The sequence below is a fragment of the Mesocricetus auratus genome, unplaced genomic scaffold, assembly GCF_017639785.1.
Source record: "Mesocricetus auratus isolate SY011 unplaced genomic scaffold, BCM_Maur_2.0 Super-Scaffold_100004, whole genome shotgun sequence".
Classification (NCBI taxonomy): Eukaryota; Metazoa; Chordata; class Mammalia; order Rodentia; family Cricetidae; genus Mesocricetus; species Mesocricetus auratus.
In genome coordinates this window covers 45,808,343-45,823,706 of record NW_024429189.1, presented here as the reverse complement: position 1 = coordinate 45,823,706, position 15,364 = coordinate 45,808,343, and the positions used below count along the sequence as shown (strand labels likewise).

At 41.6% G+C, this 15,364-nt stretch overlaps 1 protein-coding gene across 2 annotated transcripts in view; it reads left to right on the top strand.

Moving 5' to 3' along the window:
* The window catches only part of Sestd1 (SEC14 and spectrin domain containing 1), a 102,650-nt gene that overhangs the window by 30,689 nt on the left and 56,597 nt on the right, over positions 1–15,364 (top strand). For both annotated transcript variants that reach the window (XM_040745677.1, XM_040745676.1), the window contains one exon: positions 11,596–11,675. In XM_040745677.1, the coding sequence (XP_040601611.1) occupies positions 11,621–11,675 (55 nt within the window). In that variant the 5' untranslated portion in view covers positions 11,596–11,620. The remainder of the gene's footprint in view (positions 1–11,595; positions 11,676–15,364) is intronic.

Below are 15,364 nucleotides of genomic sequence, written 5' to 3'. Positions count from 1 at the left end.
ACCCTTGAAGCTTTGCCCACCAAGTCTGCCCTCCAGAGTCTGCTGCTGGCTAGTCTTGCTAATGATGCTGTGTCACAGCTCTTCTTCAGGGAATTTTCATGTATGTCGGCCTTGCCATTCTGTATGATTTTGGTTAGCATCAGGTCTTCTGTTACTATCTTCTTTCTTCTGCACAGCTTTCTTTTTCTCCTATCCACTCTTGTTCTCTAGGGGTAAGGTTAAATCCTTAGAAATATCTCCACAAAACAACAACAACAACAACAACAAAAGTGGTTTGTGTTTCCTACCTTAATTAAAGTAAGTAGTTGTCCTGAAGTTGTATTGAAGGTACAGACTTAGTGTGGCTTTATTTGTTCTTGTTAGTCTGTTCAGACTTGGAAAGACATATTGGGAGGTGTAGATTTGCATGGTCACCAATATCTTGATTACTTTATGAATTGTGAAACTGTGTCACATGATACTTTTCCTCCTACTGAGAACAGAGTAGGGATCTGATTCTGTAACACAGTGTATAGTACAAGCTAGTATTCACAATGGACTTAGTGTGATTTTTTCTTTCTTCCTTTTTTTTTTTTTTTTTTTTGGTTTTATGAGACAGGGTTTCTCTGTATTGTTTTGGAGGCTGTCGGACCAGCCTGGCCTTGAACTCACAGAGATCCGCTTGCCTCTGCCTCCCAAGTGCTGGGATTAAAGGCGTGCTCCACCACTGCCCGGCCGTGTGTGCTTTTTTCTTATGAAGACTAATCCTTGTGAATTTCAGCCTTCCCCTTTAATAAAGTCAAGCCCAATTTTACTGCTCACCCTTTGCCTAAAATAGAACCATCATAACATTTTCTCTCTTTTTTCCCCACAAATCCCCAATAGAACTTCTCAACTCACAACATACATAAGGGTATCCTAGTTAGAAATGCAGTATAACCCCTCAGCACAGAAACATGGAAGAAGTATGATATATGGTTTAGACCAGAACAGGAGTAAGGCTTTTTACATCTGCAACACACACACACACACACACACACACACACACACACACACACACACACACACACGATGTCTTTTATGCCACCAGAAGTTGCTTGGTAACACGTGATGTAGCTAAACTTTTCCAGTGGGAGGGTTTGGGTACCATGGATGGACTGCTGCCTTAGTGGTTGACAGATGCCATGGTAAATTCCTAGCCACAGACAAGGCCACAGGGAAGGGGGTCAGGAAGAGTAATTGTTTTAGATTTGGTCTTCATTATTTCAGCCTCGAAGTCTGTGTGAGTGAGTTTGAGCTAAAAGGGGGATTTAATAGAGGAATTCCATCACACTGTGGTACTGATGCTAAGTGGGAGGACAGTCAGGATTTGACCCTTGTCAGTTGGCTGCACATGTAATCTAGTTCTAACCCTGTTCCTATTTAGGAACAGAATGTAGCAGTTAGGGCTCAACTACTAATGCAGTCTTCGCACGCACGCACGCATGCACATGTACACGTGCATACACAGAAACACACATACACACACAGACACACACACACACAGACACACACACACACACACACATGCTGGTCCAGGAACCTTAGATTACTTTTTATAAGTAATAATTGCTATGATTTTTCATTTAAAAATATTTTGTATGTTGCATGGCCCTTTAGTAGATATTTGTTGTAATTTCTGTTGTGACCATCTTGTATGTAGAGTTAAAGTAATTACGATGCTTGATTACCAAAGTGAGCTCTATTGCATCAAGTATTGGGAGATACTTACCAGTAAAAGTTTTTCTTTTAACTGCCCAGGGGGACCCTAGGCTTCCCTCTGCTGTTCCCTCATGGATAACAGATCTGATTATTTTGCCAAGTAACGATGGGGTGACAGAATTAGAAGCCATCTAAATGTTACTAGGAAAAGCCACAAGTTGAAAAGCATTCATAGGTATTAAAGTAAAAAAGTAAAATGGGGTTTATGGTGATTATTGTAATAAAAGCTATAGTATTTCAGGAAATGGAAAATGTGCATGCTAAATAATGATTTGTGTATATGTTGAAATATAGATAATGAGAACTCAGTGTGTACACAGTGAAGTCAAGTAAGCCTTTTCCAAAAGCCTAAAGTTGGAGTTGGCTCAGCATAAAGAAGGTTTCATGAAACTTCTCTGTTCATTCACGATCCTAATGGGCCAGGACCCAAGCTGTTTCAGCAATGTCCCTGAACTATGTAATCTAATATTCTGTTCAAAGCAAGTACACAGTCTATTCATAGTGTTTGGGCAAGTTTAAAATAGTCTAAGCTTATTTTCCTTTACTTCCTAATTATTTTGCTAAATGGCACCTAAATGAGAAAGCTTCTGTGATTAGGAGGAGGGTGTTTAGTCAACGAGTACTTACTGCCCATTGGTCGAGTGTGGGTGTTCTCCTTGGCCAGCAGGTTGGAACATCCAGATATTAGAGACCACAACTGCTATGATCTCAGAAAGAGTAGCTGTTTTGTCTTTATTGACCACACAGGCAGGATAGATTGTTATACCGTTCAGAACAAGTCCTTAAGGATTAATATGCACCAGGCATAAAGTTTTGAAATCTTACTTGTCTGACTCAAATGATAACATTTATGGTACTTGTTGATGCTTCACCTAGCAGACCCACCTGCTTGTGTGACCAGCCGCTACTTCCTGTCCACCTATCACAGTGAATATGGACTGTGGACATGATCTTTTGCTTTCCCTAGTAATGAGAAGGAGTATGTGTGGTGGTGAGAGAGAGAGAGAGGGCGGCCGCAGAGAAGATGACTAGCTGCAAAGCGAGGAAGTCTTAATGAGCTTGACCAGACAAGTTTGAGTGCCAAGAAAATGGCAGAGCTGCTGCCACCTGTGTCTTACTCTCTGCTGTGGAGTTTATCAGATGGGGTCTCTTACCCCTCAGTGGTCCTAAGTGAACTCCACACACCGTGTCTCTACTTGCAAAGACCTTTAGATTACCATGCTGAATGTGAGAATACTTTGAGGGCACATACAGGCTGTTTCCTGAATTCTCCTGATATTTTTGTTTGTTTGAGACAGTTTCAGTATATAGCTCAGGCTGTCCTCAAACTCAGCTCTCCCGCCTCCACTCTCTGAATGCTGGGATTATAGCCATGTGCTGCCATATCCGGCTTTCTCTGTTGATTTTGAAATTTAAAAATAAAATGCTAACTGGAAAGTGCTGTTCAAAGGATATGGCTCCCTTTCACAGTGTTTGCATGTTTAAAGATTTGGATTGGGCATTTTTCAGGGACATCTTTAAATATAAAGAAACACAGGGAAAAAGAAAGCAGTTTTCCCCATCATCCACTTTGAACAATTATTGACAAGTGGTGAGTCCTGTTCTAAGTATATGTGCCTTTCCAGATCCCTGTGCTATGGAGACACAGTGTCCACCAAGGTGGACTTAGTCCCTGTTGTGGAGGAGGTAGGCAGTATGTTTAGGAGATGATGGATGCAGAGGCTGCTGACTTCATGGATGGGGACTCACAGGGAACAAACACTCCTTTTCGCTCCTCTCTCCTACCTCATGAAGATGCAGCGTTTCTCCCCTTGGCCCTTGTATCCTGGGAGGATCCCAAGAGTGCTGTCTGTGAGCGCCTTCTGCAGCTTCTCAACTGATTTCCCAGTCTCCAGAGCAGATAAAGGACCCTCTAGAAAACATGATCTTAGTATCACCCCAAGTATGTGCAGTATTGAAAGGGCTTTGCCTTTGTTGCTGAAGCTCTTGGTAGCCTCTTGCTCTGACCACAGTGGAGTTGGGATGAATTGCTAAGCAGTGCAATGCAGTGAGGGACTTCTGGGAGCACGTTGCTTACGTAGTTTTAGTTTGTGTTTTTTATTCCTTAAATGCACATCATTTATATCAGATTTTTCCTGATTTACAAATGAATGCATTTGTTGTCTGCATTTCTTGACAGCTTTAGCAAGGAAAATGTACATCCTATGAAATTCACCTGTTTTAATTACACATATTTTAGTGAGATGACGAAAAGGTGGTCATAGATGAGTCGGGTGGTTCCACGTCTGGGAATTGTGATCTGTTTGTGTGACCTAAACAAAATATTCCTCTGGCCCTTATTCCCCCTCTCCCCTAATGAAATGAGATACTATGTACATACTGGTAGAATCTCAGGTGAAGGATTTTTGGGCCAATACAGATTATATCTGGATTTGTTATTTATAACATGGCTGGGACTGTTTTCATCTATTGACCCAAGAAGGCTTTAGTGGGAATGCTGTGACTGTGGCCTCAGTGGAATCTGTGCTGACAACTAGCCATGAATGGAGGAAGGAAACTTTAGCTATAGGTAGTAAGCAGTGTCATTGAGCAATTACTATCTTATACTCCAGATTCTATATACGTAGATAAATAAACTCACCTGATCTTCAGTCCTATGAGCTAGTTTCAGTGATTATGCTCATAAAAGTAAAGAATTTTCTGGGGCTGGAGAGATGGCTCAGGCCTTAAGGGCTCCTGCTTTTGCAGAGGACCTGAATTAGTCTCAGTATCCTTGTGGTGGCTCACAGCTTACCTGTAGCCCTAGTTCAGGATTTCAGGTGCACTCTTCTGGCCGCAGGCATGTACACACTGTCCACACATACATGTAGGCAAAAGTCATATACAAAAATAAAAAATAGTTTTGATGAGGGGGCAATTTCTAAGGTTAGGTTAACCCTTTTTATATTATGTAAATAAACACTCCAAAAATGTCACTTCATTTTATAGGTAATAGTTTATTGGAACAAAATATTCTTTCCTTTGTAGTATCTGGCATACAAGTAACAGGATTAAAGCTATATATATTCTTACTGTTTGTAATTTGGGGCCTTGAAACAAATCTGACTGAACCTCCCTTGAAATGCATTAGGATCATCAATGTCTGGGGACTGGGATTTAGTCTGAGTTCAGCCTAATGGAATTTACGTGCATCTTTGTTGAGACTAGGAAAACAAAACAAAACAACAACAAACCAAACACTACTTTTTAGAAGCAAGGTCAGGGGAGAAGAGAGATGATCACAGCCCAGAGAGATTCTGACCCAGCCAGGACTACCTCCATCAGGTGAAGAGGGGTTGGGATCTGGAAATCACAGGGTGGAGGAGGATCTTCATAGGTCCATGTGTTGAAAGGCAGCCATTGTTTTACCATGTTCATTTAAGTTCTTTCCAGAGGATTGCTGTTCTTTCCCTTGAAACTGTCACTATTGTTTTAAAACTAGGCTACTAATCATACCAGCACCTGCAATAACACAGAGGTCACATGAAAGTTCCACAGGGTCACCCTGATGCTGAGCCGAGCTTGTGTGTGCACCAGGCTGTGTGGGGGTATGTCCAGCCAGGCAGGGAGCAGTGAGTACTGGCCTGTGCTTGTTTCTTCTCGTTAAAGACAGTCGAAACTGTTCCTAGCCTGCTTTTCAGGAGAGCTGTGTTTCAGTATTTTCCTGGAAATCCAAGGCTAAGGAGCCTGTGTTCTGGTTTTGTTCATCGCCATTATGTGTCTACATGATGTAGATTTATTAGAGATGATTTAGTTAGCTTCAGGCAATCCTAATGGGTTTTCTCTGGTTGTTAAAAAACACTCTTCAAAGAACCTAACTGAATTTTCCAAGCAGACTGGTTGATTTATCCTTATTGAAAGAAGAGTTCCAGTACCCCCGCACATATCATCAATTATAATCTCTTTTGAAGTGTAATTTGCCGAGTCTTGATTAAAAGGCCTGTAATTGTCCTGTCCTGCTGCTCGGGACGTGCTCTGCTGCCCTCTAATGGCTGCGCATTAATGGCAGTTATTGACTTCTCCAGCCACCTTCAGAATTAGCCTCTAGGCATCCAGTGACTCCTGTGGGCTGCTGGGTCTGTGGGAAGCTCTCTAAAGGGGGAAGGAAAGCCTGGTGGGGTGTGGGTGTGACTGCCCCAAGGATGGGGCATTGAGTAGTTAGGTTGATGTGCAAACTGTGGGTTGAGTGTTTTGCTGCAGGATTTTACATCCTTCTGTTCATTAGTCCATTGCTGCTTCTGGTATTTCAGACTGCCAAGGGTATCTAGTACCTAGCCATGCCTCCAACTAGTAAGCTGTTACATAGATTTGTTCAGGGAGAGGGTGCAAAGATGCAGAGGTAAAGATGCTTTTCTCTGCTCTTGGTGAAGACATGATGCCAGCATAGCTACGTGGCTGTCCTTCTGCTCTTCAGCCGGGATCTTGGAAAAGCCCACCAAGCCAGAGTGGGTGTGGTTTTGTTCACCGCGTCTCAGATTTTGTCACTTCTTGTTTAGAAGGAACACAGTGGAAATAAAAATTTCTGTCAAGAAATATATTAGGATATGACATCATTACTTAAGATATTGAAAATTAAAAGTAGTAGAAATACATAGTGCTTCAGCTCCACCCTCTCCTGGGTGAAAGTTAACTTGAAGTTAACTTGCAGTCAGGAGTGGGTCTCTCTTTACCCTCACAAGCCTTCATATAACAACCTTCTATTGGTTTTATTTTTATCTAATACATTGTGTTAGGAAGAGGCCTGCCTTAAATGACCACATATGAAATATGAAAAGCATAGTCATATGTTTCACATACTATTTTTTGTTAAGCATGTTCTACTTTACTTGGCAAATTTTAGAAAGGTCTTCTTCCTAGCTAGTTTTCGTTGTCACACCAGTGTACTATCCCTTGCTGGCTTTACTCTTGGGTTGAGAATATGACTCACTCATATGTTTGGAGTGAGCAATCTTTCTTGTGAAAAACAATGCTTGTGTTTGCCCCTGTGGAGAGACAGGAGCTGGTGTCCCTGCCTCATCTAATATCTCATTCTGGAGGTTTCTTTTATAAGAGCTTTGCCTTATTTTCTGTACTTCATACATAATTGAAGTCTTCTACAAGGAAGTAACATAACCCAGAGAAGCAAATTTAAAAAAATTGTTCTGTAAACACTTGAAAAGCTAAGCCATAACAATTTAAAAAAGATTTATATGTTACGTGTGTGTCTATACCAGTGAATGCCATGGAGGCCAGTGTGGTGATTTTTTTTATGCTATAACAAAGTTTGCCTGAATATCAGAGTTCTAAGCTAGCCACACTAGCTGGCTACAGAGGCCAGGCAGTGGTGGCATACACCGTTAATCCCAGCACTTGGGAAACAGGCAGATGGATCCCTGTTAGTTCAAGGCCACCCTGAGCTATATGAAATCAATCCAGTCTAAAAGAGAAACAGAGCTCCCACAAAGGTTACCTCAGCATTTGGAATCCCACACCTTTAATCCCAGCACTAGAGAGATAAGGCAGGAGGAGACAGAGTTCATTGCAGGTGTAGACAGATGCAGTTGGGAGCAGTCTGAGGACAGGATTGCCCTTTTGGTGTGAGCATTGGTAGAGGTGAGAACTCTCAAGTGGCTGCCTGCTTTGCTTCTCTGATCTTCAGCTTTCACCCCAATATCTGTCTCTGGGTTTTTATTATTAAGACCAACTAGAATTTGTGCTATAGGCCAGAAGAGGGCATCAGATTCCTTGGAGTTACAGTTACAGGGAGCTATCAGCTGTCTGATGTGGGTGCTGGGAACTGAACCTGGGTCTTCTGGAAGAACAGTAAGACTCTTGGGGGCTGAACCATCTCTCTGGTCCCTAAGCCATAACTTGAAGGACTAAAGTGAAGATACAGTCACTACCATTTTTGTTGCTCATTTCGGTAGTGGCAGCAGTGGAAGAGATTGGTAGAAGGAGGCTTTCTCCACGGCTTCACTTTTTAGACTTTGCTGTATCTGATTATGGCCCATGTGCCCTCAAATGTGTATTTCTTCCATTGCTCTTTGCCATTTCCAACATGACCCAAAACTAACAAAAAAGCTGTTGGGTAAAAACCACTAGTCCTTTGCCACACTGTAGAGGAGATTCAACTGCTTCTGAGGAGATAGGGAGAAGACAGAGGGCTGCCTCAGGACCAGCCTGCCAGGGTGAGCCTAGAACACAAGATGGAAATTCACATTTGCTTCTCTGAGTACAGGAAAACTCAGTGGTAAACAACTAAACTTTGGTATTAATTGGCATAAAATCCATAACCTGGCTTGCAAAGCTCCAGCAATAGTCTATATCCCCGTGGTCTTCTGTAGTCATTGTTTCTTGTGCCTAGTGGGGTCTCAGGAGACCAGATAGTCTTGTCTCCTGGAAGACCAGGTTCATTTCCTAGCACCAACACCAGGCAGCTGATAGCTCCCTGTAGCTGTAGCTCCAAGACCCTTGCCTTGGCAGGGTCAAATCCTCCATGCATTGACTGATCTTTTTTAATGCTTTCAATATTTTATGTGTGTGAGTATTTTGCCTACATTTTATCTTTGCACCTGGTGCTCAGGGAGGCCAGAAGAGGGCGCCTGTCCTGGACTGAAGTTACAAACCATTGTGAGCTGCCATGTAGATGCTGGGAACCAAACACAGTCCTCTGGGAGAGCAGTCAATACTCTTGGTCACCGAGCCATCTCACTAGCCCTGACAACACATTGTGTAAATAAAGCAGGAAGTGATGAGAGACACTGTGAAGTGCTGAATTGCAGTGTTCCCTAGTCCAGTCACGGTCCCCTTCACTGAAAGACTACTCCTGCTGACCTAAGCAGAAAAAAAGAATTTACTGGGAAAGTGTTGTACAGTGTGGAATTGATGAGAAGCATGGAAAAGTAGGCCTTAGAACCAGAAGGAGTTGAAAGCAGCCCAGAACCTGTGCTTCCAACCAGATAGGACCAACCTGGTTAGGAAACTAGTTTTACTGTGTGACGCAGGGATCTTGAGGCTGTTCTTGCCCTGGGGAACATCTTACAGACGCCTGTCTCAGCAGCTCTTTGCTTCTAGTTTCCAGAGAGATCAAGCTTACTTCTTGTAGGAGGTGCCATTTTCCCCTCCTATGGTTTGTCCATACATAAAGCTGTCTTTACCAAGTACTTCTGACACTAGATATGAGGGATTTCCCCTCATAATCAGTTCTCTGAGCACTGTCTGCTGTCCACTTCACTTCAATTTCACACTAAGTTCAAGAGTTAGTGTCAAACTCTTAAGTTTAAAGACTGAATCTCACTTGACTGACCTCAGTTTGGATGCCAGAGCAGGCATTGGGTCTCAGGCTACTTCTGCTTGTAGGCCTAGATGAAGGCTTCTCAGCACTGTGGAGGGGTTGGTAAATCACTAGAAGGACTCAGGACCGAGGACAACCTTTTCCTTGATGATAATGAGTGACACAGTCCAGGAGTAACCGAATAGATGGCACACATGTGGTAAAGTATGGAGGGTTTCAGAACTGCAGCCTTGTCTAGTGCGTTACCCTCTCTGGACCTGCGTGCTCAGCACCTGGCTAGCAGGTGTCTTACTGTGTAGTCATGGTTCATTAGATGATAGGACACGGGTGATTTATTGAGTGTGTGTTTCCCCTCCCCTCCTCAGGGTTTTGGGGAGTGTGATGGCAGTTCAGGCTTCCCCTTGAACTTATGGAGGCTCCACCATAATTTGCTCTATTAGCATGGGAGTGATAGGAAGGGGCACGTTAGTAGTGACAAAAGATACTCCCTTCTGTCACTCAGGAAATTCCAAGGACAAAGACTGAAGATACGTGTTCTGTTTTGCTGCACATCTGCTATTTGCATCCAGTCTAGACAGGTTTGGTGATTAATTGCCTAAATGTCACTATATTGTCAGGGCTGTTGATTGGTAAGCTGATAGCATATTATGAACGTGGCCTTGATGGAACCAGAGTGCCTGCTTCTGAGTCCCAGCTTCCACACTCACTAGCTGTGTGATGTTGGAGCAGCTAGCTCTTACCTCAAATACTAGGAACAGAAGTCAACACTAGAAGTCATTACAGGGCAAAGTTTGTAAGAAATGCTTGATTGTAAGGTCAGTGTTGATTAACATAATCATTATTAGCAACATTGTCAAATGTCAGGTTAGGGCCCCAGCAAATTTTCTGGGTTCTTGTTCAGCTGATAAAAACTGATCAAACTGCAGTATTGATTTAGAAACATGAAAAGCTATAGGTTTTCTATTAGGATGTAAAACTGTGAGCTTGTGTGAACTCCCTTCTGTCAGCTGGGCTAATATAGAATAACAAGAAAAGAACAAATTAAAACTGTTTAGGGAGTAAAACTTAAGGACATATCAATTAGTTTGACAGGTTGTTTTCTTTGTAGGCAGGTAGAATACTGGCGGTATTTTTTGTTTTTGTTTTTCTCTTAACCACAAAGCCTATAAAGTACTTCACTGGCTTAATTAGCCTTGCCTAATTAGCCATTATCTGCCGACTATACATGTTTTTCTTTTTCAAATATGTGATCCTTTAAAAAGTGTGTTTTAGCAGGGCATGGCTACAACTTGAATGCTTCGTCCCAGCTGACAGCACAGTGGCTGAAACGTGATGGGCTCATGGTAGGACTGGCTGGACATGTAATCCAGAGAGTCATTTTTCTACTCCGGAAACTTGTTTTGCAGAGAGCAGCTCTCACTGGGTTCTCACAGTACTGTCCAGGACTTGCCTGCCCGGTGCCGAGTGGGGTGAGCTGCTGTGGAGAAGGAAAGGATGGAGTGATGGGGAAGTTCTCGCCCAGACGTGCAGTTCAGTGGGAGAGGGCAGTAGAGTTGAGATGTAGCTTTTCGTTTTCTAAAGCTCCTGCTTTCCTCAGCTCCTGTTTAGTAGTACAGAGGGCTGGCCAGGTCTCGGAACGCCTGCCCTGCCAAAGTCTCCATTTAAGGAGAACTGTCTTGTTCCCAGCACTGACTGGGGAGCATTCCCTTTTTGTAGGTAGCCACAACCCTGGCTGTGACTGAGTGGCCTCTGGAAAATCAAACAGTAACTTGTGGCTGGTCCTAAAGGAGAAACTCAGTCCAGCACTCAGGAGGCTGACAGGAGGGATGGGACAGGTCGGGGCCAGCCTGAGCTACATAATGAGTTCCAGAGCTACAGAGAGAGAGAGAGACACCCTGGCTCAAATAAAAACAACAATAGTCACAACAAAGCAAAAGAAATGAAGTCAGCTAATAAATAGATCCCCCCCCAGAAGAATTTAAAACTGAAATGTGGAAAGATGAAACTAGTAACCAAGACTTTGTTGAGAAGCACCTTGAAGTAAATAGAGTTTCTAGCCTGTTCTGAGATGTTATGGATGAGGGGAACATGGGAAGTTAGAGAATGCTGTTAATACTGCTGCAGAGGGAATCAGCTATTTGAACCAGCTGTGTAATGTGGAAAGCAATGGAAGATTGACTACCTACTTGATGGATTAATAAAATAATTGAAGTAATTTTTGAGCCATTGCTGTCTACAGTAGTATGCTGGCCTAGGAGTATTGCTCTGAAAAACACTTCAGCCATTGGTTTTTAGCCAGCTGCAGCTTTGCGTACTAAAACATGTTTGGCAATGTCTAGACGTAGGTTGGTTGTCACAGGTGGGGGTGGGGATGTGGCTGGTATTTTGTGGGTGAAGAGCAGAGAGAGATCACTACACTGCAGCTCCCTGCGGCGGCTGTGGGTGGGGGGATGAAGACAAATAAGAGAGTTACCTTGATAAACCATCACGAATATGAGCTAGACTAATTGTTGTGTTGTAGTTGACATTTCACTATTTTTCAGAGGCAAGGACTTTTGCTGGAGTGAAATGGAGGCCTCAGTGATACTGCCCATCCTAAAGAAAAAGCTGGCCTTCCTTTCAGGTATGTGTGCTGCCCCTGAAGTCTCCAGTGTGAGCTTTTTTGGTTGCTTTAACTAAGAGGCTAACAAAGTTTCTTTTGGAAAGTTTTATTTTTTAAGTCATTTCTTTAATGGGTTGCTGTGATCCATCACTGCTGGTTCCTCATGATCTGGTTTTTATTCTGTTCTGTGGTTTTACTGACTTGACCACTACACTAATGAAATCACGACTTCTCACTTCTGAAGTAAAATTTGAGTAATTAGTGATGACAGATTAGCATTTCAGCAGATGTTGCTGGAGTGACCAGTTCTGATTCCTTCTCTCTAAGAATCTGTCTTCCATCGTTCTTAGGGAAGCTTTCACTGCGCTTGTAGAGTCACAAAATGCCTCCTCTGCTGTTCTCCATACAGACTTGAATGTGCTTAAAGTTATTAACAAGAAGTATGTGTCCACTAAGATGATTTAAGGTGAAGATGGAGGACCATCTGCTGCTTTGGCGCTATGGTGTGGTTTATTATGGCCAGTGACTTTGGAATCTGAATAATTGAATATATCCAGAGAGACTGTGGACTCCGTGGCCCTGCCTGTTTAGGGTTACTCAGACTATAGTATCTTCATTTTTTCTTCCCTAGTTCCCTGAGCTCTTGTCACTGTCTTGATAATTCTGATTTCATTTTTAAACCCAAACATCTATGTGTCTATGTAAGTTGACGTGTTTTCCTGATGAAGATTGTAAAGTTGAAAAGAAGCTGAATTCTACTGATGTTGTTACTCTTAATTTAATATGAATTTCCTTTTTTAAACTTGTGTTATCAGTTGGCATTTTTATTGTCTTCATGGTGTTCTAATATAAATGATATTACTAGCATTTGTATTTGTAGCCTTGTGAATTTCATAATGCTTGTTCAATACTGTAAATTCTTATAACTGGAAATGCTGAGCAGACTAGAAGGATTTGTAAATTGGCCTGCACCTCTGTAATCCCAGCACTCAGAAGGCTGAGGCAGGAGGATCAAAAGCTTGAGATCACTTTGTGCTATAGGAGATTCAGTCTCAAATAATAGCAAACAACAACAGCAAAACCAAAAACAACAGCAAAAACAACCAACCAAACATACCAACTGCCTTGATGTGCTTTGGTGTGCCAGATATCCTCGAGGAAGACTGTTTTGATATTCATTGCTTCTGCATATTGAAATCCTCGAGGAAGACTGCGTTAATATTCATTGCTTCTGCAAATTGGAATGCCTGTCCTCCTACACTGCTGCCAGTTGTGGCTGCTGCTCTTTTCAATAACATTTATGTCTTATAGCATTGTCGTGGGCATCATTTACTCCACTCACCATAGCTGTGGTGAAGGCCTTTGTTCCCTTCCACTTTTACACCAGTGGTCAGTCCCTTACCCCAGTAAAAGCTGAGGGTGTGCAGTTCAGTGTAGTGTAGTCTTGAAGAAAATTTCAGAGTGGTTTAGATGGCACCTATAGTCTAAGTGCGAACTCTTGTGTGTTTAGTTTAAATGCATAGTGAAGCTTCTCAGTTTTGAAGAGCAAATGACAGTTCCCTTGCCAAGCCAGGCATGGTGCTGTACACTTTAATCCCAGGATTCTGGAAGGAGAGGCAAGTAGGTTTCTGAGTTTGAGGCCAGGTCTACATAGAGAATTCCAGGATGGTCAGGGCTATATACAGATATCTGTCTGAACAAAGCAAAACAGAAAGTTCACTTGCCCACTTTTAAAATTTTATCTCTTGACCATTAGTAGTTAAAACCAGTTATTGTCAAACTTTTTAAAAAAAATTTTCAAACCAACAGAATTACCCAAGGGCTACTATCACTTGGAAATCACCTGTGTAATCTATTAAAAAATAAAGCCTATATCCTAATTGACAAAAATGCTATTGAGTCACTGTGTATTAGGTCGAGCCCTACAAAATTGCAGTTTATTGATGTTAGACACAGTAGCTCAATATCAACAGTTGCATAGAAAATAGTCCTTTATGGCTGTCATGCCACGAATCACATTTCTGTCACTAATGGAAGTCTTTTTCACCTCAGGCTTTTCAGTGATGAATTGCTAGAGATTATACAGAATTGTTTTCTTCGGGATTTGCTGTCTTTTATATGCTTCTAAAACGATTGTAAATGTCACTTGGTTCTGACAGTAGGCTTCAGTGTGAATCAAGCAGAATTTTGAAAGGTGGTAATAAGAGTTCTAACGTCTGCTTGTTTCCTTTGCCATGCTGGGAATTGAACTCAGTGCTTTTACTACACTGTGTCCACGGTCCTTGGCTGTGTGAAGATCTCACTTTGTACTTCAGACTGGCGTTGAACTTGCCATCTGTCTTCCTGCCTTTGCCTCTTGAGTGCTTAGATTGCAAGCGCGTGCCATCAGGCTGCCTCAGAAGTTTCATTTTACCTTGGGGCAACAGGACAAGGACTTAAACCACCTGCCATTTCAGTGTGCTCCACTCCCTGCTTCTGCTGTAACCCCAGCGCTGCTTCACGTTCTCAGCTGGGCAGGGTGTGCCTTCATTGCCATCTGAACAGTCTGCATCTGTCTGTCCTGCTGTACACTGCAGTAACTGAGTGTGCTACTTGCTCCTGATCGATCTATCACGTAGGAGATGAGTCTTCCATTGCTTTCCATATCACACACAGGTCCACATCTCTGTGAGTGAACTCAGGCTGTCTGTTTTTTTAACTTGGTTTTAAAACTTCTGCAAGTTTTCCCTCAAGTCTTTTCTTATACATACAACAGCTTTTTAAAAAAATCATTTTCTTTATCTTCTCAATCCCTTTTTATAGCATTTTAATGGATTTTATATGAAGACACAGTATAGCAAATTAGTGACCGTAATTCACACTGTTATTATGACTTAAAGCTTTTCTTTCCAGATGCAAATTTGTTGCAAGCACTGATTGTACTAGGCACACAGGAAGTGTTTGATGAGTTGATTCAACTAGGCAGCAGCCTAAATTGAAGAAAATTAAAATGATTTTGGTTTGGATGAAGATTTCATAGATGCATTTTCTTCTGAATTTTTGTTTTTTTTGCCTTTACTATTATAAGCATTTATAAACTGCAGATAGCCATTAGATATTTTGCAAACTGTTCCAAACCTGTAATTGTTTTAGTAACATTGGGTTAAAATGTTATTCATATGACATCTTAATATCTGGTAAATCTTCATATTGTAACTTCATAATATCTAAGAGTTGCTATACTGTAACAGTCAGAAAAATCAATTGTCTATTAGAAGTGATGTTGGCTACTAGAAGCCTTATCAAATATACAATTATGTATATTTAAAAGATAATAAGATAATGTAGAATATTCAATAATGCTCTAAAATTTAAAAATATTCTCATTTTTATTATGCAAAATCCTAACCAAGTGGGATGATTTGAACATGTCTATTCATGGGGGTAAAACCCTCATAGTTTGTGCTTATAATGGTATCTTCTTTTTTAAATAAAATTTCATGTTAAGTCTATGATTTCAATAAAACTCCATTGAGAAATTTAATAAATCATAAATAACAGAGTAGACTATGAAAGAACATGCTGATAACTCTTTTAATTGATTCTCCAGCACCAATGTGAAGAAATAAGTGTGGTGAATTGTGTTTGTAAACTTCGTGTTAGTGAGACAATTTTAGATTTTTATTTCTTGTTTTGTTTTTGTTTTTGTTTTGTTTTTACATTTACTGACC